At 37.3% G+C, this 21,661-nt stretch overlaps 1 protein-coding gene across 1 annotated transcript in view; it reads right to left on the minus strand.

Annotated features, from left to right (window-relative positions):
- LOC110162300 (dedicator of cytokinesis protein 2) overlaps nt 1-21,661 on the minus strand; it is an 85,821-nt gene that overhangs the window by 52,568 nt on the left and 11,592 nt on the right. The window contains 8 exon segments of the mRNA XM_020927171.2: nt 10,562-10,668; nt 12,790-12,860; nt 13,540-13,648; nt 18,081-18,215; nt 19,097-19,197; nt 19,332-19,421; nt 19,500-19,597; nt 20,714-20,915. Of these exon segments, the coding sequence (XP_020782830.1) occupies nt 10,562-10,668; nt 12,790-12,860; nt 13,540-13,648; nt 18,081-18,215; nt 19,097-19,197; nt 19,332-19,421; nt 19,500-19,597; nt 20,714-20,915 (913 nt within the window).

Consider the following 21,661-nt stretch of genomic DNA (forward strand, 5'->3'; position numbering starts at 1 on the left):
AAATATAAAATCCAAAAAACAATAAAAAATAAACATATGTGAAGATACACTTTATAACATTTCTGCTGTCTACCACCTGCTTATTTGCATAGAGATTTTATTGCTTTTATTGCTGGAAGCTCAGATTTGTGTAGTCCTTTGTGAGCAATATAACATTTTTAAATGATAAATAAGTTTAATGCCAGGGCCAAACAGGTGGTGGATGCCACACCAGAAAAGTCTTTAAAGACGACATATTGAAATCAGTTAATCATCACCTTGAAAGGAACTGAAAAACACTTGCTCATGACTAATAGATCAAAATGCATACATACATGTTCTCTGGAAATGAGATCAAAACTAGTGCAAAGAGTCCCAGAGGCCTTTAATCATTTGGTGTTGCACCTGTGGAGACAGCTGCACCCACAGTGCCATGAATAATGACACCATGGACCCCTGAAGAAGAAATTCAGCCTCACCCCACAATGGAGTCGTATCAATCAAGTGTCTGTTTACAGTCTCAACCAGGAACACTGCTCTGTCAGCCAGGAAGTCAACACATCAATCACCCAAACATAAAGTTTTTCAATTCTTTTTCCTAATTAATCATCATTATGTCTGTTATTTAATATGTCAGCTATGCCACCATATCTACAGAGAAGAGTAATTAGTGTCATGGAATAATTGAAATATATCTGCATATGTTAACAGATTTGCCATGCTGTTTCATCGCATTATGACTGAATAGTTAATAAAATGTGCTGAAGGGTTGCTTACTAAATCTGTTTTGTGCTTGTAGTTATTAAGCACATTCAACTACAGTCACCACTGTGTCACAGATGCAACAGCAAAGGAAATCAGCAGAACAGGAAAAACGAATTGGCTCAATTTGTCTGGCAAACAAAAATTAGATTTATCAGAATTATAAGTTTGTTCCAGAGGGAAAATTCATGAGATAGATTTTCAGAACACAACAGAATGATAAAGAAAACAGAGAAAAGGAATCTGAAAATGAATATATAACCATGGTTAGGGTAACTTTAAGTAAGAATATGTATTTAGATTTATGTAGTTTTGCCTGAGTTTGCCTAAGACGTTCTTGTTTATGTGGTGTAAAGCAATTCATTGGCTTCATTACATTTCTGATGATTTAGCAAGAAATTAGAAAACAGATTTGCCAGAAGTGTAAGTAACATTGCCTTGACATTTTGAGACAATTAAAATAATTCAGGCCAATTAAGTAAACAAATATTAACATATTAAAAATTTAAAATTTCTAAAATGTATAAAAATATTTGGAATTTGGGCAATGTAAATGTAAATGTATAATATAATACCATCTATACCTATTAAGATACAAGCAACTAAGCAAATTATCATGATTATATAGTCACAGTAATATTAAATAAAATGTAGTACACAATGTAAAATCACAAGATCAGTTTTCAAGTTCAAGTGCACCCTATAAATATACATCCCTGACATCTCACGTTTGTCCCATCAGTCTGAGCCTTGGCCCCCCACCAAGCCCATCCCTCTCAGTAAAGCTGCAGGTAGAGCTGAAGCCATTAAAAGCTCATTTCAACTGACGCTCGTTAGTGTCATTATTAACGAAGCTAAGAACGCGCCGCTGAGTGGACCCTCAACAACAGTCACTCCATCAAAAGACTAAACTAATCCAACAGGCACTTTAGAGTTCCTCATCTATTAGGCCATGACAATAAAGATATAGTAGCTGCGTTTGTTTATCCGTGTGAACAAAATAAATAGATACGCTTTGGGTTTGGTCTTATATAAGAATGGCATCAAATCTTTTAATTGCCAAATCCTCCAGCTAAGTACTACTGACCATTAACGTAGCATAAATACAGGATCTGGTTTCCCGGTGCTCCCCAGCGTTCTGTTGGGTTACCCTTGCAACACAGAATGATGTGTCAAATGCAGAGGACAAATTTCCCTTTGATTAGAGGTGGGAGATGTATTAAAAAATAAACAGCATGGGAAGGGAGAGGTGCAAAAGTAGAATCTTGAACATCCTCTGTATTAATATTTTGCAGTGGCATCATGCAGGAGGTGTTCTACAATGTGAAAACTCAAGAAAAAATATAAAATGGATTTAAACAACACATTTTGATTTTGTATTCAACAAAAAAGATGAGAGACTGAAAAACTGTTGGCTAATACTGGCTAGCTTATTAATTTTATATTTCATGTATTTATATTTTTTTTAGGTTTAATTTATTAATGAACCTCAACCAGGACATTTGCATATTTTAGCACACTCCCATATGATTGGTAAAACATCCTCTGATCATCATCATTGGGATAACCAAAAAAAAACAAAACTTCAAGATATTATTTTTTGTACACAAATTGTCCACCACTACCTTCGGGGACAATATACCAACCAAAACCCTTTCGATTTCAAAACATCTCAGATCAAAACAGTCTGATTCACACAAAATACCCTTGTGGTACAACTACCAACAACTCGGGTACTAACAAGCAACCCAGTTTAAACAGCAGCTCAGTCTCTCTTCTGTCAGCATCTATTTTGTATCTCAGGAACAATAACAAAGGATGCACATCGAGCATTTCCCCTGCACTGTGTTTGTGTTGTCTTTGATTGTAACTGGGTTCTACTTTAAATCACATCTCTGAAATGCCTCAATGTACACATCAAAAATAATGAACTACACTAGGCTGTTCAAGTATTCTCCAGGTATTTCTCCATTCACATAAGCAGCATTAAAATCTGCTGCCTCAGCCTCACAAGTGCTGTTCCTATAGACCCCTTTGCTCTAGCAGGTTTCAGACTTGTAAGCACTAGCCACTCAAGGTCTAGGTCATTTTTTTTACTACAAAATGATTGCTATACATAATTCCTCAAGGCCTTGAACCTTGCAGAGTGTACTCAAAGCTGAATGAAAGAGGAGACTGCTTCTATGTGGATGAAAGAGATGGAAACATGTAGAGCATTACAACCAGAAAACTAATCATATTTAATTCATGCACTGACAAACTGTTTCTCCATAAAGAAGTATTCACACTTCTTCAATTATCTTTGTCCTGCTCTGGTAAATTACTAACTGTGAGTGAGTGAGCACATGATATCTATAAAGATGTAGACTGAAGCCTGTACCCTCCAATACCTTTTAAATATCAGTTACATTTTTACAGGTGATTTTACAAATACACTACTGACCTTCATTCTTATTTGTTACATATTATTGTTTTGTACAGCTTTATAAAGTGAAATGTAGAGTTAACCCTCTTAAGTTCTTCTGTTAGACCACTAACATATGGAAATAGGTTGATCCCTTAAACAAAAATACTGTTCCTTTTTACATTTGTACTGACCATTTGTGTTTCAAACTTATCCTTCCCTCACAAAAAGTTGTTTTCTAACTTTATACCATAAATAATGCAGGTTTAACACTGACAAGATTATAGTTTTTAATAGTTTTTTTTTTTATGTTAGTGCTTTAAATTGAAGAAATATTTGTTTTGCTGATTCATTTTATGAGGAGTACCCAAACTGCTTTTAATAGTTTAGAATGGGTGAGCATTTATCACATAAAATCAATACACCTGCCTTCCTTATAGGAACCAAAATAAGGTCGCCATGATGTAAATCTTTCTACAAAAACATTGTTTTATGTTCAGATATGGGTTAAAATATGTTACAACTGGGGTATAGGTTAAGGTTAGGTAAGTAATTATGGTTGAGCTTACAAATGGTGTACAGTAATCAACGTAATTACCGTACACCATTCGTCAATGTAATGTTCCCAAAAAGCACTGAAACTTAACGTGTGTTTTCAGAAAAGTAAGTATAATTCGATACCAGATTTCAAGTACAGCACTACTTTCAACTCTGGAGACCTGCATGTTTCATCTTGAAAGATGTATTTTTTTCAAGCCATGTAGTGGCCTAGATCTTTTCTGCCTGAGCCTTTTAGACAAAACTTTGGGGTTTTCTTCAAATCCGACAGATCCTACCGGGATTGGCAGACTAACATCAGTCACAGCTATAATCCTATAACCTCAAACCATTTTGCGAGTCTTGTTTGGAAGACAAGAAACAGAGTAGAAAAATACAACTATGAGTGAGAGGAGAGGAAGAGGAGAGAGAAAGAGGAAGAGACAAATAATTGTTCAAACAATGCACATGAAACAAACACACTGCACTGGACAGTCTTCAGAAAACTCAGTTGGACCATCTTCAAACAAAAGGGAGACAGATGTTTGTGGAGTTGCATTTTCAAAAAGAGATGAGTAAGAGCATAAAACAGCATGTCCAAACAATTGGACCGTGACATTTCCAGTTTCACACAACACTTTTTAACAGCGGGTTAGTGATTTTATTCTGCTACGGTGCCGTTAAGCTGTTTAACAATGTTAGGAGAAATGAAGCTCTCTATAAACAACTATTAATTAAAGTACAGACACAGGACACAAGAACAGACAATTCACAGACAATTCTTCTGAATCTATCCACTGCAGCCACAGTTTAGACTCATATATTCACCACAAAAATAATAATTAAAAAAATAGTAATAGAAAATCGTTTCAATTTAGCTTTCAGGAGCTTTATTTATGTTATTTTGAGTTGTTTGGAGACATTATGTAAATGTATTTTATTATTCAATTGGCATCTCTAGAATCCTAAATTGATTGGAAAACTGCAATGTATTCATTTCAAATGGAGGGTAAAAGAAATCATAAGCTTGAGCTCCTGATGATTTGCCACAGCACTACTGGAAGATGGGCCAAAAGCAGAGACCAAATTTCATACAGGAACAATAATAAATGCCTCAACCCTCCCCTTAGTGTGTGCATTGTGGTTTGCCCATTATGTAATCCAAGGCCTTCATACAATTTGATGTGCTAAAAGAAACAGGAAATGCAGGATGTGTTTGGCTGGCAGTCTGTCACATCAACACTGAGTATAATTTCGATGGCTCAGCAGACAGCTCATCGTCTTCACACTCTATTTTCTCATTGACAGGCAAGCACCATAAACTATAGCACGCCATAATAGGAGTCTTTTTTTTCTTTTTTGGGGGACATCTAAATCTCACTTTTCCCACCGTTTAATTTGTCAATTTGGCTCCCTGGAAGATGGAGTAATGAGAAAGATGATAATGTAGTGGTTTGCTGGCAAAACAACAACAAAATCTGGTTGGGAATATGCCAACTGCTGCCCTGCATGGGACTGACTAAATGACTCTCAAGGGCTTTTCAATCCCTCCATGTCACTGTAGGTGCCTTCTATCATTTCTTATTTAGACCTCATTCTTTTCTTATCGTTCAGAGCTCCAACTGTTTCAATATATTTTAAAACAAGTGCCCAGTCTATTGACAGCACAAATCTAACATCACACGCACAGTTGTATCAATTTGGCTGCAGTCCATCCACGAAGAGGGGGTAGTCAGTGTATTCTTCATGCCAAAATCCAAACTCAAATGACTTCTCCAGTATAATATTCTCAATTTGCAAATTACTACACATATAATTTTTAATAGTGTGATCTAACATTCTAACTTTTCTTTTTTACCCTGTAACTCTAAGCAGATAAATAGATTAAATACATTATATTAGATTCAAAAGTGGCAGAAAGCAATCAGTGGCCTTTAATTTTGCTTGTTCATGTTTGTGTTGCTGGCTACAAAAATGTACGTAATTAAATGTTTCATAATTCACAAAGATTGCTTTTAAATGGTCAGCAACTATACAGCTATAATGCTGTTCTTACACTGAGAAACTTTATATCACTCCAAAGCTCTTAATTAAGTTTTAAACCATCCATTAGTTGTTGAGCAGCTAAAGTAAGAACAGATTTGCTGCAGTGGTCCAGTGAATTACTGCCAAGACAATGCTTGGTTGCTAACATTTTGTCAGCTGTCATCAAATAAAATACTACTTATGGATAATGGAATGAAACGCATACCTCTCAGTCTGATTACTTAATGTAATATGGAAGACACTGCAAAATCCCATAGGTAACAGAGAAAGATGTTTATCATAATATTACATTGCTCTAACAATTAATTTGGAAAACAATTTGTGTCATTAATTCTTTGCAACTATTGGTGTTAATTTGCATGTGTTCAATGGAACTTTAATTCATAAAAACCTTGCTCATTATTAATTAGACCTATGTTTTTCATTATTCCGTCTATTTATCACAAGGACAACAACATGAAAAGTCTCCTCTTAGCTAACTCTTGCATATTTGTTACTGTAGGACGATATTTGTGTAATAACAAAATAATAAATGAATTCAATAAGGAACAGCACCCTTTGTGTTTGCAGATCTCTCTACCCTTTGCTATAACAAACACAAGCTTGCTAAATCACCAGCGTATAGTCAGTCAGCCATTTCAGCCAGAATTACAATTACCCAGAGCTCACACTAACACTTATCCTTAAGTGAACCCAAATGTGTAAAACTATTTGCTTCCTCTGAGCCAGTCTGAATGTATGCGTCCAAACTTAATTTAAAGCAATAAACAGTGTAATTTGTGATATTTATCACGTCTTTGGAGCCAGATGGATAAACCTTCATTCATTATGATGAGAGTTTAAGTCTAAAGTGAGCCGAGGCTAATGCTGATTGGTGGAGAGTGTGGGCCCAACAGAGCTCACTCATCTCCGATTAAATCTGTGATAATAACTGTACAGTTCATGAGTCACTGGTATTCGTCAGACAACTGCATCTGTTAAGTCATATTGCGAAAGACATAGTTAGAGCAATGTGTGAATATGGCTAAAATAACACACTAAAACAATGAAAGAGACTGTTTATTTACCACTTGTTTACTTGAGTTTCCATTCTTTAATCTGCTTTCTTTCCAGACAGACGCTCAGTTCAGTGCAGTGAATCCGGGGCTTTGACCAGCTTTGGAAAATTAGACGGCAAACAAAATGACAGACTCATCCCGATGTAAGCCTGCTCTCTGCTCTCCCTGATCTGTTTTCTTTATCTAAGCAGCTGCTCTCAATCTGTCACACTGTTCTGTGAGGCGTAATTTGCCTAAATTGAGCCATAACGTGGCCTGTAAATGTAATTTTGTCAGAAACAGATTAATACATATGATGGGATGAGAGCGCATGTGCCCCACTATGTTTATGTATACACTGTGTGTGCTGCTTGATGTATATACACTGTGTGCTGCCAAGTCTCTAATCCCAGGGCCGTATGCTGCATCAATGAAACAAATCCACTCAAAGTTCATGACTCTTGTATTCCCTACAATTCTGCAATGCATGTGGCAATAACATTTTGTACTTTGAGAAGGTGCCAAATGGTATAAATATTCCTGAACACTATTTTATGTGTGACACACCAGTGTCTGCGTACACTGGTGTGTGAATGTGTGTGTGAATGGGTGAGTGGTTCCTTGTTGTAAAGCGCTTTGAGTGCCTTGAAGGTGGAAAGCGCTATAGAAAAATGTGACCATTGACCATTTACCATTTATAAGAACAAAGTTTCCCTCACTCAACAGTTTGTGATTACGCAGATCTGCACCACTGTTGCACCACAGCAGATTCTTCCGAGAAGCCCATTAAAATCACAGCCAGTGCTGAAATCTAAATCCAGAAAAATACATTGTTGACTGTTGTTATGTTTTGAGTCAAATGTGTGCCAAGGGCCTTCATTTTGTTTTTTTAGATAGAGAAACGAAGGAAAATAATGACCCATGTGAGGCGTATGTCACACAGATGTGTGTGAGCTGCTCCACTGACAGTGGCCTGACAGATCTCCCCAGAGACAGGTCCAGCCCTGCTCTGGTCGACAGGTAGCCCTATTAAATATGTACTGCAGTGCAGTGATAGGACACCTCAGGCCATTAGCCATTATAAATATATAATTCAAAGCTCCTACATATTTCACCCTCTTGACCAAATCACATCACATACAGGCCTTCTGATTAGCATCCCAATGCATCTCAATTTCACTGACTGTCAGGGCTCATTTTGAAAAGCATGGGTCGGGAGAGAAACTACTGTAAATGACCAATGTGTAAATGAAGCAATGAATAAATAAGAAATCCATCTGAGGCACTGTAGAGGGAGGAGAGGGGCAGAGAAATGCATTTTATTGTGAGCAGGACTCAAATATCAATCATTTCTAAACAGTAATGGCAAAGTAAGACCTGTGTCTTCTTCTCATTAACTTCCCCTTTGTCCGTCTCTGAGATGTTTTCTCCAGCCTGCACCCTATTCATAATTCAAATCTCATCTTTCACATTGCTTCATCATCTATTTTTTCTACTTGTGTCAACTCACTAGCCATTATGTCATGTTTTGCTGGTCTGTCCCTCCAATTCCCATTGCTAACAACAAACAGTTCACACTCTGACCACTGGATGGATAGCTTAAATATATTTATGGGTCCCAAAGGCAGTCAGCCGTAGGTTATGCCTTGGATCATGTTGTTTTTACCCCTCCCTGTGTTTAAATACTGTATGTTTATTTTATCTGTCCTCTCTCTCTCTCTCTCTGTCTCTCTCTCTCTCTTTCTGACCCTTCTTCAATGTCACGTAGGGTAGTGGCTGTGAGTGTGTGGACAGAGGGAGAGCCCATCGGTCAGACCACTGAGGAATGAATGATTTGAGCAAGAATCAATACAAGGGTCCAATTCTGAAGTGGCAACACCTCTGCTGTCTAAAAATAATTAATGAGTGGTGCGCCTGCACTTTGCAATAATAACAGATGCACTGAATTATTTGATAATCACAATGTCTAAACCTTTTACTTTCAGTTGATTTCATGCAAATTGATAATTTACAGTGACTCAAAGTTTCCACCATTCAAGCCAATGTCCATGTATTGTGCATGCTATATTTTAAAATATAGATCCAAGAAGGGAAAAGTGTTACAAAACTAATGAGATACTTGGCATTTTCTAATGACGTTTGTATTATAATTGAAACAGTGAGTCAACGCATTTGTGTATTTGTATTTGCAGCTTCGACTTCTCACTTGTTTCATAGCACAGACCATTATCACCATGTATCTCAGCCGATATCATAAACCCCTACTTTTAAATAAAATAGTTAATCCTTTCCTATGAGTATATACCCATACAAATAGTGTATTTTTTGACAATAGCAGGGTCTAACAGGACAGCACATGTGGACTGGTCCCTCTTACACTGATGATAATAACAGTGTGTGTGATTGTGTTGCTGTTGCTCTGATTGTAATGCTAGTATAAATGGAAAGAGGTGGGTGAAGGACTACTGATTTCTGATAGAACAATTGCCATATCCTTTGACATTTACAGGTGCTGTACCTGATTTTTTTCTCTCTTAAAAACATGAAAAACAGAACTAGATCATTTTAAATAGTCTGCAGTGGTCCAAATTTATTCCTCACTTACCTTATTTATTCCAAGCATCTTACTTATTCACTGAGCTTTTCATAACTCTCAGACATCAGAGCAGAGTTTTGATCATGTAAACCCTGATTATCAGACCATAAAGTGCTTTATAATTACTGCAGACATCATGCAGCAGACATATTTGGCCTCAAGAGCTGGCATGTGCAATATATCTATGCTGGGGCAAAAATACATGGGAAAAATCAGGTACAGGGCCATTAAACTGTGATCACTCCATAGTATATTTGGCATATCTGTGGAGCTGTCATTCATATTTCTCTTATACAACAGCAATCCACATCCCACTGTGCCTCTGTGGAAGCCAACCTATTTTAAGATTAGACCCCACTTGAGTAAGACAAAAAATTTTTTTTTAAAGTAGAAATGGGTCAAGGTGAAACAATGCATTAATCTTTTCTGCCGTAAAATCGTTATTATATATGGGGGAAAATCTAGCACAAAAATACAAATCTGACACTGAAAGCAATTTCACATAGGTATATTTTTGTCTTAAAAGTGCATCATGAAACTTTTCTGGTGGAGGCTCCATCACTTAATTGTTTCCTTGGGGATATCATTGCTGTGCCTAAAATGTTTCAGTGTATTGTAATTAAATTAAATATCTCCACAGAGACAGCAGGTGACATTTCAAGTTTCAGGTTTTCAGGTAAGATCGGTGGAAAGGTAGTCCCAGTTGCAAGACATAATTGATCAGTCTAATGCCATTCAGTAGAAACATCCAGGCACATAAATCATTGTTCCGGCACGGATTAGTTTTACATTGTCAGTCACAGCAATTATTCTTCATTAAATCTAATTGCAGTTGTAAAACTCACTACAGACCTTGACAATAATGGCCAAAAACCCCTTTTTAAAACTTCCAAATAAGTGGACGATCCAGGTGCCTTTATAGCGGGTTACTGGACTACAAAGGAGCAAATGCAGCATGACAATACACTTTCATAATAAAGGCTATCATATAAAAAAGCCTTGGAGCACAGAGTCGTGATATGGTCATAAAGCACAAAGAGGAAAACCGCCTGACAATGGATGACATAACCACAGAACACTGAACCTTTTAGTATAATCTCCCATTCAAGTGTAATGCCATAACAAAGGAGTTTACACAAATGGACAGTGGCACATGAGAGAGCAGCAAAGTTGTGCATTGTGTAAAATCAGAGGGCCAACCTTGTTTTTGAAAGAGGTGACTGCTGACAATCTCAGTCATGGAAAGCACCTTCTGTTTTTGGAGTTTCTCAGGAGGAATGCAGGAGTAGAAGTCATGCAACAACTGGCTAGATGGAGAAAAGAAAATACATTTTACGATAGCCAGAGTACAAAACACACACATACACAGAGACTGGGCAATACACTTTAGAAAAATATTGCCGTTCCTTCCCTGGACTACATGTGACAAATCTCGACAACTGCAGTCCAAGTACATGCCACAAGATAAGTGTTTTTTGAGATGCTCTGACAGTGCATGTACAATTTCCCAGCTTCTAGCACATTAACTTGGGGTACAGACTGTTCACTTGCTAGAAATGTTTTGTTAAAATCCGCAGTTTACTGTCCGTTTGAGGTAGCTACATTTTGTAATTCCAGAAGCACAACACTTACACAAGATAATGTATTATTTGCTTTTGTTCCTCAGCTGAGTAATGACTTTGGCTGTGTGAGAATAAAAAATTAGACACGGACTAAACACAGCCTAATGAAGACACAGGTAGAGCCTGAACCCAAATACCATTTTAGAATAATTAAAAAGGCTGGTTGGGAGTGCAGGAGCCACTTAGCAAGATTGAGCGCTTAGGAGCATGGCAACCATTCGATCTTCATTTGTTTTGTGTCCACCACTTTGTTTCATGGGCCCTAACTCTGCTACACAGTCTGCACAGGCACTTTCAATGATTATAGAAAATACAGCACCATTAAATGCAATGTTCCACTGGGTTTTGATTACCATTAGCATACATGTAGCACCAGTGTCACATGCAGGTGAATGTAATATGTTAGCTTCCATAATAGGTCTTACTGGCATTTAATCAAATCAAGACAAACTGCCATAGTGCTGTAACCATGCATGATCAGATGTGGTTAAAATAAAAATGCTGGTTAAATAAAACTGTATTCCATCATTAATCAGTGTCATTGCAAATCCAAAATCAATAATGTTTCTTAGATTTTTGTAATGTATTTTCTTTCTGAAGGGTAAGCTTTTTGTTTGACTGATGCTATTTCATTTTGATGACACCATTTCTATGTGTGTCAAGTTTGTATTTGTGCTTTACGCACATTAGTTTTTACACAATATTGTACCCCCTAAGCACACTTCTCCACTATATCGCAAGGTTACAAGCTTAAAGAAACTTGACAAGAATACAACGACTTTGATGTCCACCTCTCAGTCTATGTTTGGTATTCACACAACTTGTTTCAGCCTTGGGCACTTCTGATCAACGATTCAAAAGGGATGTTGCTTTAAAGTTCAGGCTTGGGGTGATTTTGCATGTTTATCTGTAGCATAATACTGTTTTTAAAAGTTTTATTAAGGATAAGGTCAATGACATATTGCCTTTCCAATGGTGTTGCTGTGCAGGTGTTGGAGGTAGCACCTTTGTGACACAGTGCTGGCATGTTTTCATTTGCGGAGCTGGTGGGGCAGATGTGAATATTGCAAATAAACAGCAAAGACACAGGTCACAGAGGGGTCAGTTGATAATGAACAGTAGAGCTGACTGGTCAAACATCTTAATTATTCTTTCACTAAAGTAATGAGGCTATAATGAGAAAATACTTCCAGTTTCAGCGGTGGTAATTGTGCTTGACAAGTGAATGAATTTTAGAAATAGCAAAACAGCGTCAATAAATGTCTGGTTAAACAGTGGTTCTTTGAGGTCATATTTGCTTTGGTAAATGGCCCGTGTTAAAGTATTTTCTGATCTATCATTATAATGTTGCTTCCTCATCACAAACATACCTGGAGTTGTGTTTTGTTTCATTCAAACGTTTAACACACAGACCCTGCATATTTAGGCTGAGTCCTTCTCTCAGACTTAAAACTGTCTGTTCCACCTTGTGATGTCATGTGTCATTTGGACAATTCCAGCCCTGGAATTGCCAGTCTCTACTGAATAAAAGGTAAATGGCAGATGTTAACTTGAAAACTTCCACTTCATGACATCACAAGGTGGAACTTTGAGCTTTAAAGATGTAGAAAGACTAATAAACCTGGTTTACCCAAACGTGTGAATGAAACAAAATACATCTCCAGGTATGTTTGTAACAATATATCATGGCTTAAAGCTCACAAAAATCAATTTAATCCTGTTAATATAAAATCTTTAAATAGGAATAAAATAGGAATAATTTGGAGATCACATTTGGCATATTTATGGTAGACATCAACTGGTTACCTGAGCAGTTTTCCATCAAAAACCTTCTCAACATCTTGGAGTACTGTTGGAAGGTATTTCAGAGCAGCAACCTGTCAACAAACAAGGAAACTGGTTGTATACTTGATACTACTGTAATATAAGCAACTTTTAAACATGTTTAATTTTTTAATAGCATTTTCATGGGAAGCCTGTTTTTTGTTTACATTATGAAAGTTAAAATAAAATGTTTTTCTGCTTGTATGAGGTGCATTTTGGAGCTAAAAGTTATTAATTATTTTAATAGCAACTTAATTGAAAGTTTGTTGTTTGTTTACATTGTGAAAGTTAAAGTAAAATGTGTTTTTCTGCTTGCATAAGTCACATTAAGCATTTTAGATCTTACAGGTGTTGAGTTGCTCAAAGTTGTATACTTTGACAAGACACTTCCTCCTACGTGTGAATATTTTATTATGATTCTGTGTTTGGCCATTGGCACAATCAGGCAAGCTGTACCAAACCACTAACCGTTGTGATTGTGGACTCAGTTGTAAAGCTATTTGGGTGAGTGAAAGCTATTATAGGGATGATTCTATGCTCTCAAATCTGCAAAGCAAATTTACCTATGGGTACGAATAAATCAACCTAACCTAACCTTGTATTTAAATATTACAACAGCTCATATCCTCAACACTGACACTGTAGATGGCCAGATGATCAATAGAAACTAAAGATTAGAAGGGGATAGGAACACAGCACATGTCTATACAAATGAAGAGTGGACATATATACCCTGTTGAGCAGAGTGGTGGTGTAGTCTGTTTTCATCAGATTGTTGATGGATTCAAAAAGTCTTTTCAGGGAGTCTTCAAACTCAGCTTGCTCCTTTCCCTCATATAACCTTGGAAGACAAAAAGAATTATATATATATAACTCGAGGTATGTACGTCAGAAAGGCATCAGATATAAAACAAATCAATGCATTCTTCATCTCACGCAGTACTAGAATTCAGACTGGTTGATGAAAAAACTGGAAAAGAATCTCCAAAATGAAAGAAAAACTGAGAGAAATACATAAATCATCCTTAATTTAGCACCATAAAGGTTAACTTTGAAAGTGTGAATATATGTATTTTTAGGGTTCATAAGTTATGTCCCAGGGCTCATTTCCACGAGTCACCCTGCTCTTTCTCTCCACCTGTGAACTGTCCATTGTCCTCACCATCTCACTGGAATTCCATGGAGCTGTGTGCCCATTAATTACAATGGGAGTTATGAGTGCTATGGGGACGGATTACCACGTGCTGAATTTAGCAAGTGGGATAGGATTAGGCCTAAAACACAAGGTATTATCACTGGCTTTTACAGGGTACAGTTCTGATTGTTCTGTCTAATCCAGTCTAACAGTGCGTGTAAGCGTGGGAGTTTTCAGCACTGTGTAACAATGGTGCAGATCATTCTCACATATAGTGTCCTAATAGCTTCTTAGATGCACTTTATGTTGTTGTCTTTAGACCATAACACAGATATGCGAGAAATGATATAGAATGGACCGTAAAGTCAAAGAAGCTTGGGTAATATTCGGCCTGAAAGAAAATATTTTGTTTGTTTAGAAATTCATAGCAAGGTGATATACTAAAAGCTTTGAAAATATGCAAGTGGATGTGTTTGTAATATTCAAATGGCTGGATCAGAGGCCATGCAATCTATGCGATTGCAGCTCTCGAGTGTTCCCATACTGCAATGGTCTATAACTATGAAATATTGATGCTTGAGTTAATGCAGGTAGTGATAGAGAGATGCCGTAATACACTGTGCATTGAAAGGTAATGTGTTTAGGGTCATTATATGTAATATATGATCCTGTGATCTGCCAATTGGGAAAAATTGTTGAAGTGATTTGGTGCATATCTGTATAATGCAGCTCCATGACCAACATGATGTGTTGTTCACATTTCTGCACCCACTCCTCTTGTTGGCCAGCCTCACAGTGAAATTTAACCAATCACACTGTAGTACTAGTGTATGAACTCCTAGCAGATAGACTTACCTCTTAAAGGGTCCATATTATGCTATTTTCTGTTATAAAGTTGTTTCCTCATCAAGAGTTATGTTTTATTTCATTCTCACATGCTTAACAGATAAACCCTGCATATTTAGGCTGATTTCTTCCCTCAAACAGAAAACACTTGTGTTTCAACTTGTGATATCATGTGGTAATACAGGAAGTGCTCCACTGTGTTTTTAAACTCCATACACCTTCACTAAAATCATTTGGATGATTTCAACCTTGAAAATGGTCCATCTCAACAAAAGATTAACTTGAAAACTACTGTTTCATGACATTACAAGGTGAAACAGCATTTTGATCTTTGGAGATGTCGATAGAATAATAGGAAAGAGCTGCTAAAACATGTGTGAATGAAACAAAACACAACTCCAGATACGCTTTTTTAAAGAGGTAATAACATTATAACATGCCTAAAAGCTCACAAGAATCAATTTTGCATAATATGGGAACTTTAAATTCCATATATGATACATTACTCAATTATTTGTAACTGTTTACTGGTGCCTCTTGCATAGATCTCTCTGAATTATCTAAAGGGACTTTCCTGTTAAAATACTGGTTTAATAAATAAATAAATACATAATTCAGGATAAAATTAAAAAACATGACTTGATTTTTCAGCACATCTACGCACGACCAGACAAAATTGGAACATGTGTTATAACGGATACAATGTGGACATGCAAAAGTCAGCAACACAAATGTCAGTTAGTTCAGCAAATAATATTCATGACAGATGGAGGACAGAAAACACATGAGACTAGCAGATGAGGCTGTGAATGACAAAAAGAGCAACTACGATTTTAAAATGGCTGAAATAAAAATGAAAAAAGTGAATTAGAGTTTGATGAAGGCTGTGGTGGAAGAGATTAATTTCAACATTATACGATTTGTCAGCGGTTATGTTTCAAATCTCTAGCATGACACATAATACTCTTATAGCTCGACAGATGAATGAGCACTGGCTGAAACGTCTAAGAAAACCTAAATCAAAATTATAGACGTATTGAATTGAAAAGAATCTGTTTTTTGAGATGAGCGGAAATATTTTAGGACATAGAAGGATGAAAGAGAGAAGACACAAGGGCAGAGGCACAAAGGAGGAATGGGGAGCACACTGCTGCTTTAGGGAAGGAGAAGTGATCCAGACTACAGGAACTAGTCCACCCAAAAGCTGTAGCGTGAAGGACAGAGAGAGGTGAAGGTAAGTGCACAATCTACTCCAAGTGTCCAACATACTTTCTGAGGTAGACAGTAGGGGGGGGGCAAGACAGAAGATGAGACACGAGATTTCGTCCATGAGAATAAGACAAGACAAAATTTGAACATAATTTACTAAACCAAATTAAATACATTAACTAAATTGTGTAGTTCAAGCCATTTGTATTTATTTTTGCATGAGATCTTGTCCAGACAGCACTAAACACTGACTGAGCATGAAGAGCATTTGACAGTCACCAACAGTTTTGGTTTCATTTTTGGTTGAAGGTTGATCTGCTTGTCTTTTATTGACCAGTGATTATTTCGTTGTCAGACTTTTTGTCAGTTAAATCAGTTTTGTGAAGCCCAGCAAGAAGACGGCTATTGTGATTTTGAACTCTACAAAAATAAATTAAATTGAAAACAGCTGGTTTTCTCTCAAGAAAGACAAGGCCATTGCTGGAATGTGGTGTGAAATTAGTCATTGCAGAGGGAATAATAAAGGTGATAATGTAATGCACCCACACTCATACATGCACACTGATGATGGTGCCCTGATGTTTGAACCTAGAATGCAAATGAAGACCTATAGACAGATCCACTTACAACAAGATTTGAAAGTATGATTCACCATATTAAAGGTGAACTATGTAAATGGTGGAGGGCCCGCTATCTTCTTGTCTACACATTGCTCTGGCTGGAATATCCCATACTGCAGCATTTACTTTATCTTTCTCCCTGGCAACAAGCAGGTAATGCACTAGATTATGTTACAGATTTGATCTTGAGAGCAGTGACCACATCTTACAAGGTATTTTTGAGAAATAAAACACCTGTAATTGAATAAAAGCAAAATAGATATTGCCCAGGTATGGTACATTCCAGGCAAAGCAATAATCTCAATGGAGACAAGCAGTTATAGGACCCTCCAAAAATACTACATAATTATGCACCTTTAACATGTTATGTAAAAAATACAATTTAGTAGAGCAGGGCTGAAAAATAAACCATATGACTGCAAGACACATCTGAAACCACTGGATCAAAGAAAAAGGTTTGAAAAGGTTTGAAAAAAAAGGTGGCTGACCATAAAACAGCTTTGTCTGTGAGTGAGCAGCACAATTCATACCAGCAACAGGCTAAACTTTCAAATGGAAATGCTTCTTTAGTCTCTTTCTCTCAATGGCCCTTTTGTGGAAAAATCGCTTTAAGCCCAAAGCCTCCCTTCAGGCTATTGTGGCTGACACCTGTGTAAGTCCCTTTGGCTGGAGAAGCCTTAAGTAACCCACAGGCAAACATAGGATAAAATAGTAGATGGTGGTTTTGACTTGTCAGCATCAGTTTGCGAGCCGCAGTTATAAATGGTGTTTACATTTATCGAGTAGCGCAGCTCTTGGCTCAGCACCAGGGGTGTCATAAGTCTCTGGTGTTGGAGGTTGGTCTGCTTGGTGTTTCACTGTCTGCTCATTCAGCATCCCTGCCCCATCATTAGCTCCACTACACCACTACACTTCATCATCAATGCTTATTAGGGACATTAGTGCTGTAATCAGCAGCCCACTCTCAAGGGGGCGTCAAAAAGCATTACTTTAAGGTTCCACTGTCAATGTGTCCAAAGTGCTCCTCTCGATGAGAGACCACCAGAGTAAAATGAGACCCAATGTTCAAACATTTATTCACAAAAATCATGTATATTTATAAAGTGTATATTTGTAAAGTATATTCATAAATAAAGTGGACTGAATTGGATATTTGAGCCCTGAAATATATGCACAAAGAGCACATAAGAATGAAATAATCCATACATCTGAAATGTATTGAATTCAGAAAGGCTCTGTTTACTAACCTATTACATGACACAATTGTATATGGACCACTACAAAACCTATTCAAATGCTAAAAATAATACATTTTAACTAAAATAGCTCAGGAATGATACAAATTACCACTGTTAATCCTGTAAAAATTAAAAAATGTTTAGCAAGCAGAAAGGTTAATATATGTGTGTCAAATTTGTATTAATACACTGGTTTTATTATTAATAAGTTGGAGCAAGACTTACTGGGAATAGAGCATCCGTGAGCGCACAATAAACTTGAAGATGTACTCGAGAGCTTTGAGAGTTCGGAGGATGGGCTCACACTGTTCCCCTCGGCTGGACACATCCAGGTATCTCTTCAGCACAGACATCAGCTTCCTGGATAGAAAGTCACATGAATAACACTATTACCCAAAAACATTATAGGGAACAAGATACATCAAAAGTATAATGACAAGTCATAAAGTTCAACCGTGCAGGTAAAACTGTAAGTGAATTTTGTGATAAAAGGCTAATCTATTTTTGGGGGCAGGTGGAGAGAGCATAGGAGAGAAAATAAAATGTGATAGGAAAGCAGGAGGAGGCAGAGAAAATGGCCAAATGGTATTTCACACCTCAACAGATGTACCTTTTACTGAGGTTTGGATTTGCCTGCAGATGAATGGCATAAAGCGGCCATGTTCCAACACATGTGCCCCCTGCAGGGCTTTTATCCATAAATAAATAAAGCACTTTTGAGTAAAGAGTGCATGGAGTGCTCTGTGTAATTTTATATCCTACCACAAGTCGTCACGTTTTTTTAAGAGTCTGTCTCAGTGGGTGCAATTTAAATATAGTGACTGCGTCAGCAGACGTCTTTTAGTACATGAATTGACTATTTCTCTGCAGAAGATTTACTATTTCAAAGTGGGGGAGAGAGTTTAACTCTTTAACTATGAAGGTACACAGCTGTAATGACAGGTAGCAGGTATGGGAACATTAAGACAAGAGAACAATTTCATTTTGTATTTAAAAGTGCAAAATGAAAATAGAAGGCAAATCTTAATTAGGGTGTCTGGTGTGGTGTCTTGTTTTAGTAAATGAAATTATGCTTCATGCATAATTCAGTTTCTACTCCTGACAGGAAAGATGATAACCAAACTAATAAAGTTTAAATATTTCAAAAGCATCTTGGATTGATTTTAAATTCATATTGCAACTTAAGCAGGCAGACATAGGAAAGACATTGGCTGCACAGCATTATGGTTTGTATGACTTACTTGTAAGCCAGTGTGGCGCTGAAATGCTGCTTGATATATGCCTCGAGCACTGTGTTGAAATGTTGAAACTTTCTGTCAGCGATGAGCCCAATAATATGTATCTGGAAAAGCAGAGTATTCACTGTATGGCAACAGTTAGAGTGATAGACATGTCTGTGTGTCACCGTAGAGTCATACATACGCTATCAGACAATCAAAGCCATCTAATGACAAGATGTATTAGATTCAGACTCACCAAGGCATCAAATACAAGGATGTCATAGTCATCTGTCTGAGAGTGCTCCATCATGATGTTGAACAAAGCATCCAGTGTGTCCTGTAGAAACTGTTCGTACAGAAGGCAAGATGAGAGTTACATAGACTGTAAGTGCACTCTTCATACATGTTGCACAAGCCCACAGACCTTCACCACCTCCTCTCCATCAATAATTTTCAATTTCTCTAGGTTGTCTTTCAGAAGCTCGGGGCGAGTCCTCCACTTAAGCAATCCAAGCAAACCAACTGTAATACAAAAGTGTGAGTTATATAATTTATAATGCATTTGTGACACGCCTAACAAACGGTGTATGAACTAAAGTAATTATTACTACTAACATGAAGGTGATAAACAAATCCAACCTTTGAATTGTCTGCATTTCAACTGTAAAACCACATAAAATTGTTCAACTTTTGTTATTTGAAATGATTATTCTCTAGCACACTGTCACGTTGGCATTTGAAATGTTTTGCAGTTATTAATCCTTCTTAAAACTGACACACAACATGTTTGTGTCTCAAAGGGCTGGCCACTTTATAGTCACTGCCTCCCCTTCAGTCACTTCAGGCCAAAGCTGCACATCTGTTGGTGGCCCTGGTCACAGCGTGCACATGAGATGCAGTGTGTGTGTGTGTGTGTGTGCGCGCGCGCGTGTGTGTGTGGGAGAGAGCATGCACAAGTGTCTGATCCAGCCGCACAGGTGATTAATATTGCAGGATAATGTTCATTACAGTGATGGACTGGCTTCCTCAGTAACAGCTGTTGTAGAGCACCTGTACCTGTGCGGATGTGTGACTAAGCACTTGGACGGAGGAGAGTCACTTTGTGTGGAGTTTTTAATGATAAAATAAAGACACTGTTGTCTGGCACCAACGGTGTACTCTTTAGCTAATCCCATTAACCTCAAGTCCAATTAGTGAAAAACATGTAATATGATTGTTTAAGCAAATAACACAATATTTGACATAATTAAAAGTCCATTGTGTAACATTTCTGGTGGGCAGTCCATCAAATGCCTTTTTCTAAGGAGATGTTACTGGAATGTTTCACAAACAGTATTAAACCGTTTTATCTTCACGGAGACCAAACAAACCCACGTCAGATCTGAGGAGAGAGGCTCAAAGCCAGAATCTTTCTAGGTATCTTTGAGCACTAAACATACTTGTAATTTCATAAATGTAAGGTAGAGCTGTTTATTGTCATACTGTGGAAGATTCCAGCCTGAACACTGACAAAAAGTTACATAGTGCATGACACGAACAAATGTACTGCCAAAGTAGCCATTCTAGTTCAATTATGGGGCAAAAACTTAATTTAACTTAACAACTGATCTGTAGTTGACTTGGTAAAAATAAACATACCATTCTGAGTGAGTTTAGTGGAACAGACCAGAGTAGAGATGGTGAAGCTGTCCCTGGAGCTGACAGAAAGCCCTCCTGCACCTCCAGATAAACTGCTGGAGCTACGGCCCAGTGCTGCCCCCTTGTGGAGGTCGCCATGGTGGTGACGAGTGGAGGGCAAAGTCAAGTAGGAGGACACATCTTCCATGCGCTTGCTGTCTCCCTGTTTGAGAATAGGTAGCATAGAACTTTTACAATAAAGCTATGGTGCCCTTTCAATACAGTATAGCCTAACCTGTATTTTTACTGTGATAACTTTCATCTTTTGAAAGTCAATTAACACACTAATGATGCAGCAAAACGTAATAGGTCATATGTGGCACAGCGAATGAGAGAAGTGCAGGGATTAGAGAGACATTTAGGAAAGAAGACTGCAGAGGTCTATCTAGTTAGTCTTTGAGTGAATCTCTAGTAATTAATCTTTATTGCATTTGGCGTTTAATCAATACGGGATTCAATCTCAGCTCTGCTCCCTTTGGCAGGAAATCTATTTGGCTTCAGTCAACCTGTCTGGGTGGCCTCAATCTACAACCAAACACAATTTACTGTAAGTTTGGGTTTGCCAATAACACAACTCAAATCACTGCCAAACTGTGAAAATGAATGCCCAGATCTCATTGTGCATAATTGTTTTTATACACTAGTATGTTTCACACATTCTTGGATGCTGTCTAATTTCAAACAACAAACATGACTTTTTGCTCCCTTGCAAAATACTATAAAAGCATATATGTACAGTTTATATAAAGCTTCTTTTTTTTTAGTTAGGAGTAGCATTTTCCCTTGTGTTTTACTACCTGCTGGCAGACTGTCCAAACTGCTTTCTTAAGTTACTTAGTGACAAAAGCAGTTGAGCCATTAGCAAACATATAATTTTTGAACAGACTCAAATACTACATAGTAATGCTT

This window comes from Boleophthalmus pectinirostris, unplaced genomic scaffold (genome assembly GCF_026225935.1).
Source record: "Boleophthalmus pectinirostris isolate CB_2022bp ecotype Guang Dong unplaced genomic scaffold, ASM2622593v1 HiC_scaffold_23, whole genome shotgun sequence".
Lineage (NCBI taxonomy): Eukaryota > Metazoa > Chordata > Actinopteri > Gobiiformes > Gobiidae > Boleophthalmus > Boleophthalmus pectinirostris.